Source organism: Andrographis paniculata, unplaced genomic scaffold (genome assembly GCF_009805555.1).
Source record: "Andrographis paniculata isolate CXL003 unplaced genomic scaffold, ASM980555v1 Contig49END, whole genome shotgun sequence".
In the NCBI taxonomy this organism is placed as follows: Eukaryota; Viridiplantae; Streptophyta; class Magnoliopsida; order Lamiales; family Acanthaceae; genus Andrographis; species Andrographis paniculata.
The window spans coordinates 1,757,112-1,781,464 of record NW_026137583.1 but is presented as its reverse complement, the minus strand read 5'-3'; the positions used below and the strand labels follow the sequence as shown (position 1 = coordinate 1,781,464).

At 33.7% G+C, this 24,353-nt stretch overlaps 3 protein-coding genes across 3 annotated transcripts; 1 reads left to right on the top strand and 2 right to left on the bottom strand.

Moving 5' to 3' along the window:
- Positions 1–1,185: 1,185 nt before the first annotated feature.
- LOC127252914 (agamous-like MADS-box protein AGL29) lies at positions 1,186–2,118 on the bottom strand. Its single transcript, XM_051277303.1, has one exon. It carries the CDS (start codon positions 2,116–2,118, stop codon positions 1,186–1,188), a length of 933 nt encoding a protein of 310 aa, XP_051133260.1.
- A 9,087-nt stretch (positions 2,119–11,205) lies between these two features.
- On the top strand, positions 11,206–14,234 carry LOC127253124 (receptor like protein kinase S.2). Its single transcript, XM_051277562.1, has one exon. The coding sequence runs from the start codon at positions 11,574–11,576 to the stop codon at positions 14,040–14,042; it is 2,469 nt and encodes an 822-aa protein (XP_051133519.1). The 5' UTR covers positions 11,206–11,573; the 3' UTR covers positions 14,043–14,234.
- A 4,159-nt stretch (positions 14,235–18,393) lies between these two features.
- On the bottom strand, positions 18,394–20,814 carry LOC127253097 (60S ribosomal protein L13a-4-like). The gene is made up of 4 exons (XM_051277532.1): positions 20,498–20,814; positions 19,541–19,657; positions 19,363–19,450; positions 18,394–18,720 (listed from the first exon to the last, which is right to left on the bottom strand). The coding sequence occupies exons 1-4, from the start codon at positions 20,767–20,769 to the stop codon at positions 18,577–18,579; spliced, it is 621 nt and encodes a 206-aa protein (XP_051133489.1). The 5' UTR covers positions 20,770–20,814; the 3' UTR covers positions 18,394–18,576.
- Between the last annotated feature and the right edge of the window lie 3,539 nt (positions 20,815–24,353).

Genomic DNA, 24,353 nt, shown 5'->3' with positions numbered 1-24,353 from the left:
ATTGTTTTTATTTGTATTTTTAGTTTTTTTGCATATTTATTTGTAAATTTTCCACACTCATTTCCTCTTAAAAACAGATAAACAAAAATCAGATAAAAATATATAATGAAATCAGAATACATATATTGATGTTAAATATATAACTTTATGATATCTGTGAAGATATATTAAATTTTCATACCAAACGTAGTATATAATAATTTTTTAAATAAAAAATTAAGAGCACGTATAAAAATAAATACAGAGAAACAAAATTCTATGGGTATGGTTCTCAATTAAAACATATCATCTTCTAATAAAACATCATATGAAAATATTATTTAAATTCAAAATTAGACTACAAAAATGTTCATCTATACATTTGTCTAGGACTATTAAGTAATTAACATTGTTAATATTATTAAAAAGTATCTATGAAAGTTTTCTATTTTCAAGTCACGAATTAATCAGTTTTCTTCTAATTCCAGATACTAAATTTATTAGTATTGAGATTATTAATTAAATTCATGTAGTTGATCCCGTATGTAAATTAAAATTCGGGTGATTAAATTGATGTGATTGATAATCTAAATTAACTTCCAACAAAATAATATAAGTATGTTTATTATATATATATATATATACATATATTATAAAAATTTTATATAATCATTTCAAATTTATGATATTTGTAAAGCATATAAGACATATTATTTTAATTGTTAGGAAAGAATGATATATTATCATATATTATTGATTATACAGAAAAAATAATAAGAAGAATAATACTCTTGGCCAGTAGGTTTGCTTTCTTTTCTAATATATATATATATATTTGAGTTTAATTTAATATATTACTTAAAAAAATATTCAAAATATTAAATTAAATGTATATATATAATACATCAAACATTTATTACAGCTATTTTTTTTTATTTATTTCAAAACATAATGATACAAACACAAAACTCTAACCACATATCACTCGCTATACAATTAATCAAAACCCTAATCAAATATCACTTGGTATACAACAACAAAAGCAATTGAACAAAGTTTAATGTACAAATAAAAATGAGAATAAAATAAAGGGATAAAAATTTCAATGGGATCGAAAGATCAAACTCGCTCAAAGGGGTGGTGGGAAGATCAGGTACCTATCGATCGAGAGTTGCCGTCACAACCCAACTTTCCGATAACCAAGGTTCATAAGGTAGAACCCTCGCCGCCGCCACAATTGTTGCCACTATTACCGTCGCCGTTGCCGGAGCCATTATTTGGGTTTTGATCTAGTGGGAAGAAACTCCAATGCGAATCCCCAAACAGCGCGGCAATATCATTATCCGCTCTGAATAAATCCTCATCAATAAAAGATCCTGAAAAATGATAAAACGGGCTAGAAGTGTTGCCCATATTTTCATTTCCCGGGAACGATTCTTGCTGAGGTTGAGCTGAGGATGAAGGCTGTGGTAAGACATTATACTGGCTTGAAGACGACGATGGCCCTGCTAGCAGATCATAGGTCGTCGGAACAACAGGATTTGCTGAAGGAGTTGGAATGGTTCGCTGCTGCAAAATTACTTGTTGTTCTTCTTGGATTGCAATAGTGGCGCCGCCGCTAGTGCCGACGACATTCCTCATCTCCTCCAACCTCTGGTTGGCTTGAGCTTGAACGGTCTCGAACCAGGCGGTCCACTCTAGGACCTCTCCTGGGCCAAGACTCTCGATAGGTACATGTTCCCACCATCCCTTTACGCGAGTTGGATCGATCTTATTGAGTTCTTTATCCCTTGCTTTTATTTCCTCTTTCATTTCCAAAACCTCGTCCAGCTGTTGATTCTGCTGCTGGATTTGGTTCCGGAGATGATCCTCGATGTACCCAATCATGCGATCCGGGGCCTGAGTAGGGTTTCTGTATCTCCTCAATAGGACATCCATATTCGGGCTGAAAAATGAGTATGGATTTCCTGTCGGGGAGTAGATTATTATTCCCATATTAGCACCACAAAGGGTGCTGAGCTCGCTCGCTTTTTTGTAAAGACTCAAACGACGCTTTGAGAATGAAGCGTATCTATCACTTTGGTTTTCGATCTGTTGGATGGGGATTCTTTGACGGCCTCTTGTTTGTCTAGCTGCCATTTAATATTAAAAAATAAGTTTAAAGGAAAATTAAAAATATGAACAAAGGAGGATTGTTGTAAGATAATTTCAAAGCTTATAAGACTTGATGATACAATAGAGCTTTGGTGAATATAAAATATATATAGCTATAAAAAGTAGATTAACAATTAATGTGATTAATTGACTTTTTACAATTGTAATATGTAGAATGATTTTGTGCATTATATTCATACAAAAAATAGATAATACTTGCAATCACAATTAAATTAGATAGATTTTAAGTGATTAATTGATAACAAAAAATTATTTAGTGTGACAATAAACAAAATAAGGCATATGATAACAAAATTTTAATAATTTCAACAACCATTTAAGTAATTTAGGCAAAATTTGATTGATCATAAGTATATAATATATATAAAAATATAAAATATGAAATCTCATACTTTACAACAAATTTGAGATTTAATTTATTAAATATATATATATATTTGTACCATAAGAAATAATGAATAAATGAACAAAATATATATATACATAATATATGAAATAACTTACCAATTTTTGAGCTATTCCGCGTACTTGCTATTGCATGGCAATGCAGCTGAGAACTTATCATCGGCATCCATTTTTGAAATATAAAATGAAAGTAGTAAGGATAAACGTATAATGTTATTGGATGTATGAATGACTGAAACATTGACTTTTATATAGACAACGTTCATTCATTTTATACGTAACTAATTAATAATATATTTATTTAGTAACATAATAATCGTGATTTTAAGCTTAAGTAAATGATGACATACCTTTTTATTAAATATAATAATCATAATTTTAATGAGATTTTATGTTTAAGATTTTATCAATAAAAAAGAATGCGGTGGCGTAATCTATTCGGAAAATTAATAAATGAAAGAATATTTTTTTATATATATTTTTACTTTTATTTCCTTTAACAATAGGGTATGTTTGGTTTTGATTTGTATTTATTTTTTATTATTTAAATTTTAGTTTAAATAATATTTTAATGTAATGTATGGTAAAAAATAATACTATATTTTTATGAGAAATTATGTGAATTTTAATATTATAGTTAGTTTTGATTTTTTGTTTGAAAATTATCTTAAAAGTTTATTACTCGAATAAAATCACTATAAAAGTTTTAAACACATGTATCATTTGTTCTGGGCAGTTTGGTTTATGGACTTGGAGTTGGTAGGATTTTTTCACAAGATTTGGATTATAAAATTCTAATGAATATATATTTGATTACAAAATAAATTATTAGAATTTAAAGTGCTAAGATTTTAAAATCATGCAAATGAGAGATTTTTTAATGATATGGTAACATGTTACTTTAAAATCTCATTCCTACTTTATTTCAATTTTTACATTTATACCTCATATCCAACAAAAAAAAAATATCTTCTTTTTTTGGTTTTAGTATTATATATATATATTTAATTAAATTATAGTTGGTTGGTTCTATGAAATATAATATTTTATTTAAAAATACTACTATAAATAATTACATATATTTATTTATAATCGTTAATTAATTTTATTTATATTTAATTATATTACTATGATATTTCAACTAAATTAATAATTTTAAAATTATTTGATTAGTGTGTTAGTTTTGTATTTTTTATTGGAGGTATTTTTATGTTAGGTATAAAAAAGAGTGTCGGTAGTATAAAAATAATAGTATATTATATTGAATTATTACATTTTCTAATGCATAGATTATACAAGTATATCTTTTGTATGAATCTGTATAGATTATATTTTTTTAATATTAATCGAAAACCATATCACAAAAATTTTATTAGAAACACCCAATTTAGTAAATAAATAAATAAAATTCACAAAAAAATTGAATGTATAGGTTAAATTTATCACAACAAATAAAACTCACAAGAGGATAATTATATCATTTAAAATATACACATTCCAAATTTTTTCATTAATCTGCAAAACAAATTGATTTGAAAAATATAATTCTGAAAACATAATATAAATAAGATTTCGAATTCTAAATGCAATAAATTCTATCACATATAAATCCTAACAATCTCATAAAAAAGTCATTGAACCAAACAATCCATTAGCATTTTTGGATGAATTTATTTTTTTATGTTAGATATGAGAAATTATATTGGTACGATAAAATAATAATTTGAATTGAATCGTTGATTTTCTTAAGTGAATAAAGTATATATTATATATATATGGGTAAACTATATTTTTTTAGTCCCGTAACTGGACCATTTTATCATTTTAGTTCCATAACTTTGTCCTTAAATAGTCTCGTAAAATGGAAATCTTTTCGCATATTTAGTCCTCCGTTGGCAGATATACTTACGTGGCACTCACATGGCACGCTAGATGACACATGTTTGTCAGGCTACCCGACGGACATGAAAATTTTATTTTTATTTTTTTAAAATTGATATATTTTTAAAAATATAAAAAATAAATGAAAATATTTTTTATAATTTTATAAAATAGTTAATATATATGTTTTAATTTTAATTTTAATTTTAATTTTTTTAAAAAATTGATGTATTTTTTTAAAAAATAATAAATAATAAATTTTCCACATGTGAGCCAAGTGGCGGTACCTGGCGGATACGGATTCTTCAGCGTGCCACGTGGGTGTCACGCATGCATCTCCGGCGTTGGAGGACTAAATGTACAAATAATTTTTAATTACAATACTATTTCAAGACAAACTCTAGTTACGGAACTAAAATAGTAATGGGGCTTACGAGACAAAAAAAATAATAATAATAATTTACCCTATATATTGTATTAATGTGTACATGTTCGCTCTGTTCTTTCAGCATCATTTTGCAACTATAATTCCCCAAAAATAATACTCACTCCATTCAAGGATATTATTTTCTATTTTTTAGTCCCAAAATAAAGATATCATTTTCTAATTTAAGTAATTGTACTACATATCTAATATAATTAATACCTTTACAACTTTCAATATATTATACAAATGCCATTATTTTTATATCACACAATTAAATAAGGGTATTTTTGTTTTTTTCACTATAAACCAATATATTAATAATATTAAAAATCTATGTGCAAAAAATAAATGATGCTCTTTTTTCGAGACAGAGATAGTATTAAAAAAACTACAAAATATTTTATACAAATCAAAAAGTAAAAAAAAAAACTTCAAATATTCATTATAAAAAGTCAAATATCCAACCAAAATAATATATTTTATATTTTTTACACAATTTCACATCACATATCGAAAATAATTTCATCTAAAATGTTAGAAATTTTGGGGAAAAATAATGAGATTGTGTTCTTGATTATCAAAATAAGGGCACTATATATATGTAATACAAAACAGACTCGATAGACTCAAATCTAAGTAATATAATCTATAAATAAGACCAAATTTAATTATTAATATACTAAATCTAAAATTGAATATTTAAAATATCTCAATATCCCCTCTCAAACTCAAGTGGGTGCCGTAAAAACCAACTTGAGTTTGTCCAAGAGCAATCGGAAGCGGCTGAGAAGAAGAGACTTGGTGAAGATATATGTTGTCTGATCTGCGGAGGAGACCGAAACGAGATGGACAACACCACCGATGACATGTTGTCGAATGAAGTGACAGTCAAGCTCAATATGTTTAGTTCGCTCGTGAAAAGTATCATTGCGGGCCATCTTTATAGCACTCTGAATGTCGCAATGAAGAGCCGTAGAAGATGACTAAGGAACACCAAGATCATTGAGTAATTGACGAAGCCATAAAATTTCTGACGTAGAGTCATCAAGGTCACGATACTCCAACTCGGCACTCGATCGAGAAACTAAAGTCTGCTTCTTGCTGCGCCAAGAGACGAGAGAATCACCCAGGAAGAAGAAGAAACCAGTGGTCGAACGATGATCAATAGGATCACCAGCCCAATCAACATCAGAGTAACCGCTGAGAGTAAAAAACGAATGAGAGGAAAAGTGTAAACCATGCAGAAGAGTATTTTTCAAATAAAAAGGAATATGTAAGACGACAAAGTGGTGAGAGGTCCACGGAGTGGCCATGAACTTACTCACAATAGGAACTGCATGAGCGATATCTGGTCGAGTCACAATCAAGTAGATCAAGCTCCTAACAAGTTGACGATAGAGGGTAGGGTCATCAAGAAAAGAGCCATCATGAGGAGTAAGTTGAACATCGTAGGCAAGTGGTGTAAAGGCTACCTGACAGTTTGTGAGACCAGCTCGAGCAAGGAGATTGGAGGCATACTTAGCCTGAGAGAGAAAGAAACCATCGGAAGAATCAAAGATTCAAGCCCCAAGAAGTAACGAAGGGTACCCAAGCTCTTCATCTCAAACTGCTGGCTAAGATGTGCATGTAGATCTGAAATACCATACGCATCATTTCCTGTGATAATCATATCATCAACATAAAAAAAAGAGTATAACTATCCCAAATGAAGAACGACGAAGAAATAAGTCAAAGTCGTAAGCGCATGTGGTAAAACCAAACTCTAATAGTGCAGCACTAAATGTGGCATACCAAGCCCAAGGGGTCTGCTTCAACCCATATAAAGCGCGACATAAGCGACAAACCTTTCCACAGGACGAGAATCTTGGAGGGGGAGTCATATTGACATCTAACTGAATAAGAGACCACTGACGAGCAGCAGCAACAACAAGAAGACAACAAACAGTAGTGAGACGAGCAACGGGAGCAAAAGTCTCATCACAGTCAACTAGATACTCTTGGGAATAACCTTTGTCCACCAGATGAGCCTTGTAGCGCTCAATGGAATCATCAGAATTAGTCTTGATTTTGAAAATCCACTGGCACCCAATAGGTTTCTTGCCATAAGACAAATCCACTAAATCCCAAGTGTGAGTTTTTGCCAGAGTCTCTAATTCCTTAGTCATAGCTTGATGTCATAATGGATCAACACTCGCCTCACGAAATGACATAGGCTCATGATGAGATAATATGGCAAAGTAACAATAATAATCACGCAAGTGAGGAGGAGAGTGACTCACTCTATGTGATCGACGAGGTATGATAGGTCCAAGGACTGCAAACGGATCAATCATCTGGAGACAAGGTCAGAGGTGGATCAGAAGCCTCAACTGGAACAAGATCCGGAGGCAGTGATGGAGCCGTAGAATTAGGATCATGAAACAATGGAGGACATGCCGCAAAAATGAAGGTGAACTAGAAATAGATGGGATGTGAAATTTAAACATGGTGGAAAACATGACATTCTTCCAAAAGGTAACATGATGAGATATACACAACCGTTTGGAAATCGGATCCCAAAGCCTATAACATTTATGCTCTGACCTATAACCAAGAAGACAACATACATGCGCATGAGGTTCCAATTTAGGACGTTTATGTGGAGGGATAGCGACAAAACCGAAGGGACGAAGGTATTATAATCGGGTGGCTAACCATATGGACACTCGAAAGGGGTGCTATTATGGAGGATAGGCGATGGAATACGATTTATGGTATAGACAGTAATGAGGGCGACTTCTCCCCAGAACCTATCAGGACAAAAAACAGACGTAGGGGATGCACGAACAATATCTAGAATGTGACGATGTTTGCACTCAACGCGACTATTCTGTTGAGAGGTGTTGGACAGGAACGCTAAATCAATGTACCCTTGAGCAGAGAGAAAACTTAATAAGGTAGAGTCTCTATACTCAAGGGCATTATCAATACGGAGGGTGTGTATAGGACAAGAAAACTGAGTTTGAACCATTTGAGCAAATTGAATGTATGTTTGAGGTAATTCTAAATGGTGTTTCAAAAAAATATCCTTGTAAAATGGAAGTAATCATCTATGAAAATGACATAATAACGACAACCACCCACATAAGGAACAGGGGAAGGACCCAAAATATCATAATAAACTGAGGAAAATAGTTTACTTGCGACCGACATATTTTCTGAAAAAAAGATAAGGTTGGTTGTTTTCCCAAATGACAGTGTAAGTAATCAAATGACTCAAAATGAGTAGGGCCTAAATGACCCTTACTAACGAGAGACTGAATTTTAATGAAAAACACATGACCAAGACGAATGTGCCATTTAAGACTATGGGAAGAAAATGTATTAAGAGGGGTATGAGTAGTAATAGCAGAGAAATTACTTGGAGGAATTTTCAAAGATTGTACCTCAAATAGTTGACCCATTTTTCGATCTGTCCCAAAAATTTTACCCGTACGTGGATCCTGAACCTGCACACCAGAAGAAGAAAAGACAACAGTAAGTCTTTGCTCAACTAGTTGACTAACTTATACAAGATTTTAAGTCAATTGAGGAATGCAATACGTATCAAGAAGAGATAAATGGTAGAGATATAGATCCTGAATGAGTGATATCCATGCGACTTCCATTAACAGTATGTATAGGCAATGAAGGAGACACGTGATGTGCATCAGTCAAGGAGGCCAAATGTAGGTGTCATATGATAACAACAACCAGAATCAAAATACAATGAATTTTTCATGCCAGAAGGGGATTCGGAAGGAAGAACTTGATGCAAGAGAGTCACGAGATTCTAGACTGAGGAAGCCATGACAAATCAACTTCGATGACAAAACCAATCACAGTAACAGTCGCAAAACGGAATCAACTCCAATGACAAAACCAACCGCACCACAACGTAGGGAACCAAAACAGGAGGCGGCGGCCGAAACACGACAGTGGCGAAAGTATTTTCCACTGCGATTTGATTTTTCGGTGGCAAGGTCGCCAGACGATGGTGGTTCCAACGGTATGGGCGGTATCGACCGGGGAGCGGCAATGGACAGCGACGGCTAGGGTTTTGGTTTTGGAAAATCGGGCTCTGATACCATATTAGAAATTTTGGGAAAAAATAATTAGATTGTGTTATTGATAATCAAAATAAAGGGCCTATATATAAACAATACAATACAAAACAAATTCGATAGACTCAAATGTAAGTAATATAATTTATAAATAAGACCAAGTCTAAATATAAATATACTAAATTCAAAGTCAAATATTTAAAACATCTCAACATAAAAAATATTGGATGAACGAAATCAGGTATTTTTCAAAATATATTCACGATGAATCGTGTTATCAAAAACACTAAGCGAACAAAGTTAAAGTTTTATTTTTTATTTTTTTTGTTAAAATACCATATTATAATTGTATAATGTATCTTTAAAACATTATAATTTTGTTTTGCAAAAATATTTATATATTTTTTAGAGTGTGGGTAATAATTTGCTTTCCTTCTCTTCACAGGGACCTTTTTTTTTTTAGTTATTTGGAAAATTTTATATAAGCATGGTAATTACATACTATGATTTTGATTGGATTTACCAATTTCATTTTATAATAATAATATTATTATATTATTTTGAATTGTTGTTATAACTATAGTATAAACCACACAAAAAAGTAAAAATGCTTAATTTTATTATTAACAAAAAATTAAAATAAAACTCAGGGTGGGTTTTGTTGTTGGTTGTTTTAATTTTTACTATATATTTATTCCGTTTCTTAACAATCTATTAATTTTTTTTCATTTTGGTTTGTCTCATAACAAAGTATTCATTTTTTTTAAGTAATTGTACTATCCACTTAGGATTAAATATCATTTCAATTTACAATATATTACACAAATGTCATTATTGTTATATCATACAATACTAATAAAGTTAGTTTAGTCTTTTTACTTTTATTTCTACTATATCCTAATATAATACTAATATTTCTAAAACTCCGTGCGAAAAACAAATGAATAGATAGATATAGGACGGAGAGATTATAATTTTTTTTTCAAAATATCAAATAAAATACTTATTTTTACTCAAATATTATGTCAATAATTTTTTATATCATATTAAATAATTATTTTCATTCAAAATTTTATCATTTAAAACTCAAACACAAAATTTAAATCTACAACGTGTTTTTTTATTAAAAGAATACCAAATACATTTTCTCAAAAATAAATATATTACACACTCATTATTTTTCTATTACTTACGCAATTTTCTATACTTCATATAAATTTTTTTTTCCTATAAACTAAAACACAAAAACAAACAAACCCCCGGTCTCACGTAGCTTATAGATGGCATATAAAACCAAACTATTTTTTTAGTCCCGTAATTGACCATCTTATAATTTTTAATTTCGTAACTGAAGTCTGTATTGAAATAGTCCTGTAAGTCAATTTTCTTTTTTTGCACACGTGGTATATTAATTTTTTAGAAAAATTATATTTTTTAATCTTATCTTATTATTTCAGTCTCGTAAGTGAAGTCCACATAAAAATAATTCCGTATTAATTTTTTTTTTTGGCACAATTAATCTTTTGGTGCCGGAGATATGCATGTGATCTTCGCGTGATACACTAAAACACACTTATTTGCCAAATAAGCGACACCGAAACTACATGTGAATTTTTCAAAATTTGGAATACCAAATAAACAAAAAATTATAGTAATGAGGGAGTATAAACTTGACGAAAAGTAAATAGAAAATTAAAAAAGAAGACAAGTATACATATATATTGGATGTGGAGTGGTCAACAGTCAAAGGAATAGAGAGAGGCAGATAGAGGGAGATGCGAATGACGTGTGTGTAGAGAAGATAAGTGAAGAGAAGGAACATTCCTCTTTTATTTTTATTTTTGTTCCTTCTAGACGAACAGAACGGAACACGGAACACGAAAATCCATCCATCCCTGTTTCTTTCCTTCCTTGCTTGTGCTTCTAGACACACACGAGAATACATACTTTCAATCTTACCATTTATATTAATTGCTCTCTCTCTCTCTCTCTCTTGCCTGTCTGACTTGACTTTGAGTTGATTTCAGTTAAGTAATGAGGTTCCTTTTCATCATTTCCGTGACCATCCATCCATCCATCCATCCATCTTCTTTTTATGCAATCCACAACACCTCTAATTGTAATTGCTGTAATTGTAACAATCATTAATAAGGTGCGTGACATCAGACCAATATTTTTTAATTATTTATTTACTATTTTATTAATGAATAATAAGCAAGCTTTAACTATTCCAAAGGGGGAGAGGGAGAGGGAGAGGGAGAGGGAGAGGGAGGGAGCAAATAGCAATCCACTAGAGCGTACGCTGTGACCGACCGCGTTGACTTTCATTGGAAACCGAGTGGGAAATGGCAATGGTAGGTTTCCGGCAGTTCATCCTCTCTCTCTCTCTCTCTCTCTCTCTCTCTCTCTCTCTCAAACCATACAATTCAACACTTGGAACCTAATTACTTTTGAATTTAACCCCAACCCCATTAATTAATTAATCAATTAATTAAACCATCCATATATCCATCCCAACAATTCTCTCTTCTTCTTCTTCTTCTTCTTCAAATTAACAACCTTAATTACCCCAATCTCAATTTCCATCAATGCAACGCCTTCATTGATTCATTAATTAAGTCGCCATGAATCCCAAGTCCCTCTGTTTCGTGCTACCCACAGAAACCGACGACGACCAAGACGACGCTGCCCAGTCAAAGCTCCAAAACTCATCCTCCGCCAAGAACCCCCCGCCGCCGCCTCGCCGCCGCGTCTCCGCCGTAGATTCCCTCCGCCACGCATTGCAGCGCTTCTTCCTCTGCCACCACCACGGCAACCAATTCTCCGGCGCCTTCACCGACGCCGACGGCGTCCACCAAGCCGAGCCCGACAACAACAACCCCAGAATCTTCAGCTACTCCGAGCTCTACATCGCCACCAACGGATTCAACGCCGCCCAAATCCTCGGCGCCGGCGGCTTCGGCAGAGTCTACCGCGCCGTCCTCCCCAGCGACGGCACAACCGTCGCCGTCAAGTCCCTCGCCGAGAGTGGCCACACCTTCCAGAAAACCTTTATGGCGGAGCTCCTCGCTGTCGCCCACCTCCGCCACCGCAACCTCGTCCGCCTCCGCGGATGGTCCACTCACGCCGACGACCACCAACTCCTCCTCGTCTACGATTACATGCCCAACCGCAGCCTCGACAAAATCCTCTTCCAAAAATCCCCATCCTCCCCCCTAACATGGCACCAACGCAACAACATCGTCAATGGCCTGGCCGCCGCCTTACATTACCTCCACGACCAGCTCGAAACGCAGATTATTCATCGGGATGTCAAGGCCAGCAACGTCATGCTCGACGCCCACTTCAACGCCCGCCTAGGCGACTTCGGCCTCGCCCGCTGGCTCGAACACGACGCCGGCAATCTCAGCTACTACAGCAACAAAAATAGTAATAACAATACTCTGTTATTCCGATTGGCCGACACTACAAGGATCGGCGGCACCATCGGATACCTCCCGCCGGAGAGCTTCCAGAAGAGAAGCGCAGCCTCCACCGCCAAATCGGATGTATTCAGCTTCGGGATCGTCGTGCTGGAAGTCGTCTCAGGGAGGCGCGCCGTCGATCTAACCTGCACCGATGATCAAATCGTGCTGCTGGATTGGATCCGGCGGCTGTCCGATGACGGCGAACTTCTCCGGGCAGGGGATTCACGTCTCCGGAATTGTTCTGGTTCCGACATGGAGAGGCTATTGCAGCTGGGGCTTATGTGTACGCTTAATGAAGCTCATTCCCGACCAACCATGAAATGGATTGTCCAAGTCCTTACCGGCAATCTCTACGGCAAATTGCCGCAACTTCCCTCCTTTCGATCGCATCCTCTTTACATTTCCCTCTCGTCGTCGTCATCCTCAAGCAGCAGCAACAACACCAACACCCGAAATACAACCAGCAACAGCACGACGACGACAGGATTCTTTTCCTCGGGCTTTGTCTCGGCAAATGGCGAAACAATTTATATGAGTGCCGAACAATCCAAGACGAGGACCGTCATCCCTTGGACGAAAAAATCGTCAGCTAATCCCATCGTCGAGACTCCGCGACCAATAGCGTTCGAGAAGATAGTTTCAGCGACAAAAAACTTCTCCAAAATGGTTGCCGAGGTCGACTTCGGGACTGCCTATTACGGCGCCCTCGACAACTGCAATCCGGTTATCGTCAAAAGGCTAGGGATGAAGACTTGTCCCGCATTGCGGATGAGATTCGCAAACGAATTCCAAAACTTGGGACGGCTGCGCCATCGTAACCTAATTCAGCTTCGCGGATGGTGCACCGAGCAGGGGGAGATGCTCGTCGTTTACGACTACTCCAACTGTCGTCTTCTCAGCCGCGCTCTCTTCCATCACGATCAGAACAAGAAAAGAAATCTGATGCTGCGCTGGCGTCAACGCTACAACATAATCCAATCCCTCGCCTCAGCCGTTTGCTATCTGCACGAGGAGTGGGATGAGCAAGTAATTCACCGGAACATCACGTCGTCCGCAGTCAGCCTAGATCAGGATGCGAACCCGAAGCTGGGGTCTTTTTCCCTCGCCGAGTTCTTGACAAGAAACGAAGACGGCCATCACATAGCGCTGGACAAAAGGCAGTCGGTGAGAGGCATTTTTGGGTACATGTCACCGGAGTACATTGAGACAGGAGAAGCGACTACGATGGCGGATGTCTACAGCTTCGGAGTGGTGCTGCTTGAGATCATCACGGGAGAGATGGCGGTCGACTTCCGGAGGCCGGATGTATTGCTGGTGCAGAGAGTGCACGAGTTCGAAGAACAGCAAAGACCGTACGAGCAATTGGTGGATCGCCGGCTGGACGGGCAATTTGACGAGAGGGAACTGAGTAAGCTCGCGAAACTGGGGATCGCGTGCACGCGGTCGGACGCGAAGTCGAGACCAAACATGAGGCAGATTGCGAGCATACTCGACGGCGGCAACGGCGGCGGCAATAGGTGGCTGGTGATGGAGGACGGGCGGAGGGAGGGGATGGAAGAATGGAAGAGGAGAAATGCTTGCACTTTGGAACTCGTTGGAAGAATCAAAGCGCTTGGAATTCAATGAAATCGAATATCTGTAGAATGTTTTGTTTATATCTTTATCTGTACGTTCTGTATGTCTGTGTATATGTGATTTTGGAATACATACTCGATCCTCCTTCAATGAGTATCAAATCGAAAAGTAGTGCATCTAAAATCTATGTATGTCTTGTATGATCATGGGTTGGGATTCGATTGCATATTAGCTATTGGATTAAAATTTTTAATCCAATGGCTAATATTAGATTAAAAGTGTAATTATAATTTTAATAATCCTAATTTATGTAACTACATCAAATATCACCCTCCTTCATTTTTTCACGCAGTAATCGGTGGGGAGAAACGTCATTCTTCATTCTTCACTCTCCTTCATTATTTAATGGCTGATATCAACGAAGGTGAGCAGAATCAATTATCCATTATTCCAACCCCATTCAACCGCTTAACAAGGAATGAAAACATCGAAGAGATTGCAATTTCGGATAATCCAGCTCCTTCGCCAGTACCAGAACGGAAAATCGCTCAATCACGTAAGTTACGCATCGAAAATTGACTTGGAATCGTGAACATCGTACCTTCTGTGATCAATTTCATTGAAATTATGTTATTCTGTTCAGCAGATTGGAATTTCGTAAATATACTTTAGTATTCGCAATTTAATGAGAGCGTTAGTTACCAGCATGATATGTGATTGTCTTTGATACAGATATCAGCATCTTGTCATTTATCTGAAAGCATATTGAAATATGCTGGTCAACATTTTGATTAACAGAATTTAGCATTCCACGTGTGCAGAGTCCATAGATTGGCATGCAATGAAATTTACAAAATCGGATGATGCATACAGTTTCTATTGTGAATATGCACACAATAGGGATTTTTCAGTGAGGATAAAAATTCAAAAAAATTTCAGAAAAAATCGCACCAGATACAATACATGGAGTATTGTTGCAACAAAGCAGAGTTCAAAGAGAGTAACAATGTGAAACCACACAATCTTGAGATTCATCCAAAACAATGCAGCGAGTTAAGAAGGATCAAAATCATGCATCATAGTCATGAAACGGAAACAGACTAATTCAAAGATACAACTTCAATTTGACAAGAAGAATGTAAAGTACAAGTGACATACTTTAAAGACAACCACAATCATGATCTACATCCTACAAAACACAAGCACATGTTTGTATCAAATCGTAGGATTAATACATCACATTTAATCTTGCGAATATAAATCAAGAAGTCGGACTACCAATCAGATCATCGTATGATTTGTGAAAATAGTTGTCAGAGGAAAGAAAAATGTGAATATGCTTCTTTACTTGGCTCGTCTGCTCAAATTAATAGATTAGTTTGATGAGTGTATTCTTCATATATGCTGTTGAATGAACGTGAATATGCTGAGTAGGTTTTTACGGCCAGACAGTAATATTGTTCAATTTTTTTTATCAATTTCTGAATATGCTGAGCAGGTTTTTACAGCCAGATAGTAATATTGCTTCAATTTTTTTTTTTTATCAATTTCAAAGAGTGGTGGAGAATCATAGAGAAAAAAAAGGAACAACAAGATTTTTTCGCACGAGATAGACGGCTGGTTGCAAATCATATGTTCAACTCATTGACGAAATCTGCAGCTATATTCTACACACCGAATGTCTTTCAATGGTTTCAGGAGCAACACCAAAGATCCTTTGAATTCATAACACAGTACTTAGATGAAAAGACAACATATCTTATATATAACATGGAGAAGACATGCGATCAACATCTTGTGCGCGTAAATATTCAAGAATCTTCAATTGAGTGCACGTGCAATATATAGAAAAACTCTAGAATGTTGTGCTGTAATTCAATACGCACGATGGATGTATTAGTAGAAACAGGGTGTGCACAGTTAAAAAACATCCCAAACAAATACATATTAAATCGATTGAGAAAATATGCTAGGAAGATGTTACAGTAGCACTACACAGCTTAACATCTAGTCGAGAGGAAATAGATTTTTCAGGAAGATACATATCATTGTGCCACTTTTTCATGAATTCTGCAAAGTTAATAGTATCTGAGCTGAAGAATTACAATTCATTTTTACATAAATTCAATGAATTGCTTCACAACATAGTTACATGCCCAAATCTGTATTGAGGAATGCTGACAGATGAAAATAACAGTTACGTTTTGTATATATTTTATATTCATTGAAATATATATGATATTAAATTAATCGATTCTTCATGTTATAGGAGAAGTACAAAATATAACCACTGCAGACCATTTCATATTGAAGCCAAGAGACAATCCAAAAGGAAAATTTAAAAGAAAGATGTCAATCAGCAACTCTAAAAGACAAAAGAAACATCAAATGATGAATAAGAAAGATAACCAGCAGGATAAATCCAAGAAAAAGATGATTTTTTGTCGGTTCATATATGATTTAGCTGCAAAGTATTGTGAATAATTGATATTAAGCACTTACATATACAAGACCAAACATTTTGTCGAATACTAATAAACATCTTATTGAGTATCAATAAGCATTTTCTACAAGTGTGTTTAGGATGTCAATGAGATATGAATGTTATTCGAGAAAATGCTGCAAAATTAATTGTCAATTTAAAATATTATTCTTGAAATCATGCAACTTTTTTTTTTAAAAAAATAATAACTTGTTTCTGCGAGCTCATGGAAACCAAGCTTGTTTCTGCGGAGAGTAGCCAACTTTTACAAAATAAATCTGTTTCTAGCGAAAACAAGGTCTGTTTCTGCTAGCTCGCGGAAATAGACCTTGTTTCCGCTAGAAACATGCAGCATTCATTCTAAACCTACCAACATTTATATATATTAAGTCAAGCATTTTACTATGTATCGGTCATCATCTTGTGTTTTAACAAGAAGCATGAGTATTAAGCAGTAATTGTTGTGAAAATACAGTCAACAGATCAATCACCAATTAAAATTCAATCCATCGATCAACACCAACAATCTATTCAAGTTAAATCGATCGATCAATACCAACAATCTTTTCAAATTCAATTCATCAAAATCAACAAATCAGTCATCATATTTAATTTTTGTCTTGTCCACGACCTCGTCCTCGCCCTAAACATTTACCCTAAACTACACAATGGAAAAAACAAAACTCAAAATAGGTAACACGGAAGAAGATGAACATTTATCCTAAACTGCACAATGGAAAAAACAGTACTTACCAAAAATCTCCTCCATGGACGCGCCTAGTATCGTCGATTTGAAGGACGGTACAGAGAGTTGAAGAAGACGAATTGGAAACGACGCGCGAGGGAAGGGTTTCGTTGAAGAAAGCGATTTAAAGACGGAATGAAGAACAAACGAACGTGATGGAGGATTTTCGATGAAGAAGGCGATTTGAAAACGAAATAGAGAATAAGCTAGCGCGATGGAGGATTTTTGTTGAAGAAAACGATTTGAAGGGGGAAGATTAACGATTTGAAGACAAATGGTTCATATACACCTATAAGTCTTTAAAATAAAATTACTATATTACCCCTACGTAATCTTATGATGAACGGTTCGGATTGGATCAGGATGGTGCTGATGGGATCAGCACCGGATCCGCCTCCCAGGTGGAGATTGTTCAGCAATGTCATATTCATAGAAGTGGATCAATCTCCTAGGATTCGTAGCCTGGTAATTCTTAGGTTCGTTCCACAACTATTAAATATAAATATATTGGACTTGTTCGCTTAGTTTTTTTTGATAAATTTATTTTTGATATTATACATAAGAATTGTGTTGTAAATATAAAAGATAATGTATTTATTATATGATGTGTTTATAGATATATATATTACTTTTGTAAATAATATTAATAGAAAATTATGTCATAAAAAATATGATGCGAACAAAGTGAGTAAAACTTTTTTATCGAGGGTACAAATCCTTTGGGCATACTTGTTTATATATTTAATTTTTGAATTTGAATTTTTAAATAGTAAAAATTTAAATACAAATAATTATTTAATATAATATTTTAAATATAATATTATTTTAGTACAATATAAAAAAAAAAAAGAAAAACTAAATAGAAAAAATTTAATGAAAAACCAATAAAAAAAAAAACACAACCTGTATGTTTTTATAATAGTATTTGCTATCTCATTCAAAATTTTATTACTCCTTCCAAACAATATTAATTTTTTTCTTAATTTTAGCATACCTTTAGCATAAAACCTGAACTTTTTTTAAAACATAGAGAAATATCATGCCATTTTTAAAGCTTGGATTTATAAAGGTTCTTGTACTGCAAATAGTAAATGTTAAAAAACAAACTCCTCCTCACCAAAAGTCCAAAACTCACAACAAAAGCCAAACAAACAGTAGAGTCATATTTGCATGGGTGAGAATAAGACTGCAAAAATCATTTGGTAAAATATGAAGTAGTGATTCAAGTTGCACAAGAGGAGGATTCAACAATCCGAAGGGAAGAGAAGGGAATGATGATACCTATATCATAATTTAATCCAATAACAAAACTGTCGAATTAAAACAAAGCAAAAGCAAATGCGGTAGAGAACTGAACTTCAATACTTGACCGGAGCAAGAATGTCAAGTTCAGAGCCAAGCTTCTCCTCAGCAGCCTTCACAGCTTTCACTCTAAGCTTTGTCAACTGCTTCTTCCTCTCATATGTTGCCTGGGCCCTCTCTTTCCTCTTCTCCTCCAACTCCTATACGATGGACGACAATGGCAATTAGTTATGATAAAGGGAGTATGTATGATTCACATACACAAGCCAGCCAAAGAGTTTTTACAATTTTAGTGGAAACCCAAAGATTTCCCAAACAAAGTCCCAAAAGAATCAAAACAATAGTGTTAACAAGAATTTTCAAAAGGTAAAGAAAAAAAGGGGAAATTAGTTCCTTGATATTTTCAAGTTCCAACAATGGTTAAATGAAAACCAATATGGTCTTCAAGTTCTACTTAAACAAAAAAGAAAAAGAAAAAAGAAAAAGAAAAAAAAAAAATCACAGGTCATACATCTCAGAGTATCTAAATGAATTGTAATGAGCTGTTTGTTCGGGAGATTTTGCAGGACTTCTACTATTCTTTCAAAATTTTCGTCCTAAAAATATTATATCAAACATTTAATTCTTTATATTATAAGAAATAAACTTTATATTCAAAACATCACATCAATACATATTTATATCAAATCAACAACTATTCCAATTTAAAATTTTCCTCTTGAAAATCGAAACCCCCAAACAAACACAAACCCGTACAATACCAAATCACACCATACAAAGCCTTAAATCAATGGTAAAATATGGAAACGGCACCAAGAATAAGAACAGGACATTAAACATACCCTAATAGTATCATAATGGTTCCATCCAACTTCTGACGAGAGCCTACCCAGCAAGCAGTACTTATGGCCAGCTTGAAGCCTTAAGACCCTGTTTGACAATCACTCAAAGAACTCAATTACATTGAAACAAAACTTAAAAGAGTGTCTAATAAAAGTATTAAATACACCAGAAACTCACTTAAGGGCATCTGGAATGACCATTCTCTTTATCTTATCGTATGGTGGTGGAACACCCTCATAAACCTTCAAGCGTGCAAGGGCAGCTTCTCCTCTCTTTGTCTTGTGGGGTATCATTCTATCAACATACATGGACAAAATCATTTCAGACTCAAAGGGAAACAACTGTAATTATTAATACAATCAATAAAATAGACAAGAAACAAATGACTTAGATACAATGTAAAAGGTTGTCACTCTCTCACAAAATGACAAGTGCATTCGAAAATTATTGCTTGGATGAACGTTTTCTAATGGGTCTTACACTATTTATCACTTCCCCCACCCCCAACCCACACCTCAAAACCATCAAATTAAACATATATTTGTTATTCTAAATATTATATCAGATACCTATTTGTATTGCATCAAAAAACTATTTTAATTCTAACTTTTTACTTTTCTAGAACTCTAAGCCAACTTCCAAACCTATATTCACATCAAATGCTCCAGAAGACTACTGGTCCGACATTATATACTAGGCTACAACATACAAAATAAACCCAGCTTTTTCATTAATAAGGATTAAACATTCTAGATCACATTAGAGTGTATAATAGTTTCCTACTCAAAGTAACTCTTGTTTAACAACAGCTCTATTCACCCATTCAATAACAGTTGATATAGAAAAGTGCATATAGATAATAAGCAGCTGTAACACCAAGTTTTGAACTATGATATAAATCTCTAAATTATCTAGCTGAATTACATATTAACCTAAAAGCTGTAAGCAGGGGATAGTCTAATCAATTCCATTCCAAATACTCACAAAAACTAAGAATAATTGCGGATGCAAAATAATGAACAGCTAGATTACTAAAACCTACCCATCCACGGATGAATTCTTATTTTCTACATCAGATTCTAATTCCAAAAATTTGAAAAAAGAAAACTTAAAGCAAATGTACCCAAATCATACCCACGAATGGTCCTCCACAAAATCTTAGAAGGAGCCCTAAAATGAATAGGGCCATGAGAAGGCTTCGTATTCATCCGTTTACGGAGGAACCTCAAGTACTTCATCTTTTGGCGCACAAGTCCACCGGAAAGACATATTTCCTCGCATCGAACGACCACTACTTTTTGACCGTTCGAGAGCTCTTTCGCCAAAATGGAAGCCAAGCGGCCGAGCATGTGGTGCCTGGCGTCCACCACGACTTTCTTCGCACAGATCCCTGAACCGGACACCATCTCTCTGGATCTGCGGCAGAAGAACGGTGTGAGGATGACGACGGGTGATTTAGGGTTTCTTGGAGATGGGTATTTATATTGTATGTAAGTCAAGTCAGATTTTCATTTGGGCCTTGAGTTCGGATCTGTATGCATACTTAAGCTTTAGGTTAAAGCCCATCAAATATGGGCTAGCCCGCATCCTTTGATTTTAATTGTAAACGAATTCAGGGGTTTTTTTGCCCACAATTTTTTTTCCAACACAATTTTCAATATATATTTTATTTTTTAAAAAATTAATATTAAACATAAATATTATTTTTTATATTATCGATATTTTTTTTATATCTCACATAAAAAAATCAAATTAAAATACTTTAGAGTTTATTTGGCAATTAACTGATAGTTGTTAGCTAATTGAATTAGCTGCTATCTGTTAATTGATTCAATTAGTTAAGTTGACTACTTGATTCAATTAGCAATTGTATCAACGTATTTGGTAACATAGCGATTTGATATTAGTTGTGTTATTCAGTTTTTAGACTTTTTTTAATAATGTTTATTAAAAATTGTGAAGATTTTATTATAATATTTATTTTTGTTGTTTTCAAAATATTTTGTATGAGATTGTACATATATTTTTATTAAATTTATTTTTAATTAATTTTTAATTATTTATAATTTTAAATAAATTTATTCTAATATATTCATCATTAATAAAAAAATATGTGACAAAAAATATATAGTATATATAAATAAATAATAATAATTTCAATTATATCAAATTTATAAAAGTAAATGTAAAAGTTAACTAAGGGTGTGTTTGTTTGGGGGTTTGGATTTTGAGTTGGGATTTGAATAGTAAAAATTTTGAATTTGAATAGTTGTATGATGAGATATAAATAGGTGTTGATGTGATGTTTTGAATGTAAAATTGATTTTTAGTATAATATAAAAAATGAAAAATAGGTGTTTGATTTGATGTTTTTTGGCAAAAAAAATTGGATGAATAATGTAAATCCAATCCAATCCTCCAAACAAACACACCCTTAAAAAAAATATATTAACATAATTAATAAATACTATAATGAAAAATATATTAATGTGAGTAAAATGAATGATTTATTTATTAGGTCAAATAAAGAATTTAAGAAATTAAAGTGAATAAGCTAGTACGAAACACTTGCATGTACAACGTTTCAAAAATTAGTTTTTACCAAACACTTAAATTAATTTTTGATTAGTCAAACATTTCAAAATTGTTCTATCACCTAAAAGTTTTTCAAAAATTTGTTTCTCAAACATACTCTAAACAAACTCGTGGGATAGTCGGTAAAAATATCTTTCCTATCCCTCAGTGTCCGCAATGAGTGGGCAACACATGGCGTGTAGTGTTTATATTATTTTTTTTTATTTTTTTCGAAAATAAAATTACAAAATTTTGATTTTTGTAAATTACTCCTTCTACCTCCCTATTGCTATTTAATTTATGTCTTCTTTCTCTCAGCGTTCATTCAGATTCAGTAATTCTGTCTCTAGTCATCGTCCAACTACCTTCCATATATCGTGAAATAGTCTCTTCTCCTTTATTCCTTCACAGACCTACTGTTTATTTTCTTATTGTAGGGTGGTGTCAAATACTTATTGTTCATCGTTAGCCAGCCCAACCAAGTCCTTATCATTGTCATCACTCGTCTGGCTCCCATCACACAACAGAATCGCCGACATCCTTCTCTTCACGGTTGTTATTATTTGGGAATTTTCAATTTCATCAAAGTTCTTTTGAGTTAGGGTTTAAGTTTTGTTATTCTTGTTGGTAGTTTTGAAGAAGGAGACAAATCTCTCGCACTAAATAAATGACGTGGTCTCATTAAATGATAAGTTGGATTGGAAAGAATAAGCTCTTGAAATAGGATTCACAATTAATTCAATTAAGTTAACTTTTTATTTTATGTGAAGATTGTTTTAACTGATTCAAACAAATGTGAATTTGTCCGATAAAATAAAATATTATTATAAGTGCGGTAATGGGATCGGATTATGTAGGATCATTCTTCTCAGGTTACACTAATAAATAAAAACTCTACATCAAATTTTAAATACACAACAATTTTCTTGCAAAAAAATTCCAATCTCCGTTTTCTCTCGCAAAGTGCTTTCCAAAAACCAAAATTTTCTTGTGCAATCAAAACTCTTCCAAAATCTTTGATTCTCCTGATTTAGTTTGCGGGATCTGTAATTCCGTTAGATTCGTTCTATCCTGGGAGGCAATCAGTGACGGCCGAATTCGCTTCAAGGAAATCGCGTACTACGCGAGGCTCGAATACGATCTTGATTCTTTGTTATCATATTTGTGATTAATTTTTTTCGTCTTATCTCAGATTCGCCGTAAAATATTCAACAATTCTTTGTGTTAATCTTAACGATGTGGATTTAGTATTATTTTTTCTTTGGATTTTTTTTTCCCAATTTCGATAGGTTTGATTGAATTAGAATTTAGATTTTGTTGATTTCAGAGTTTTGAAGGTTTTGCTATTTTCAATTAGGGTACTTTATGTTTTAATTAGTGTATTCATTGGATTAATATTGGTGCAATATGATCCATAGAGTGAGCAACCATGAGCCTAATGAATAATTCTTTTTTTCCCGATATGTAAAATAATGAATATTTTTATTTAATTGAAAACACATTGTTTTACACTTGTAAATTTAATGCATTTTAGAGTAATTATACCGTGTCTATAGTGTTAGATGTATATGACGAATCTGAGATATGATAAAATCAGAAATTATAGATCATAATATTAATACAAATTGAAAACACATAGATTTTCCGGAGGATATTTGATTGAATAGGGTTTTATTGATTGTGTGATTTTTTGTTGCGATGAGGAATGTTGTTACACGCCACTAATGCACGTATTAACCGCTTCACAACAAACTCCATTTATCCAATAATTAACATGAATTAGTCCGTTATCATTCAAATTCAAAATTAAATTTTGAAATTGTAAAATTGAATTTAATTTATTGGATTTGGCCCACGTAGTCCACGAGCCCAAGCACAAGCCATAGAGCCCAAACCAATCCAATTTTGTCATTTATTACTTAATAGAGTGAAAAGTTAATATACTGAGATGAGTTTGTTTGTATTCCTCGTGTGGGACACAAAACTCTTCATTTCCCTTCTCTTCTCTCATCTTTCACACACACCCAATATATAGTAATAATATGTCGTAAACTCATTGTGAGTGAATGAATTTAATTATTTGGTTTTGTTTACAAATGAATGAATTCCTTGTTCAATTGTGATTTTAATTCTCTTACATTCTAATATTGTTGTATGTTGTAAATTCATATAAGACTTTCCGTTTATTTAATTGAGCTTCATCATCCGAGCAAATTCTTTTTGAGGGGTCAAATTTATTTTGAATAAGACAATTTTAAAACGATTTTAATTCTGCATTACAGTATTTAAAAAACTTCAAGTTGGAAAGAAATCATACATAATTCACCGTCATGATTGGCAGATATTTTTTGTTGTATAGATCTATGATGCATCTTATTTATTATGAAAATAAAAATTTAAAAATTATGTCTACAAA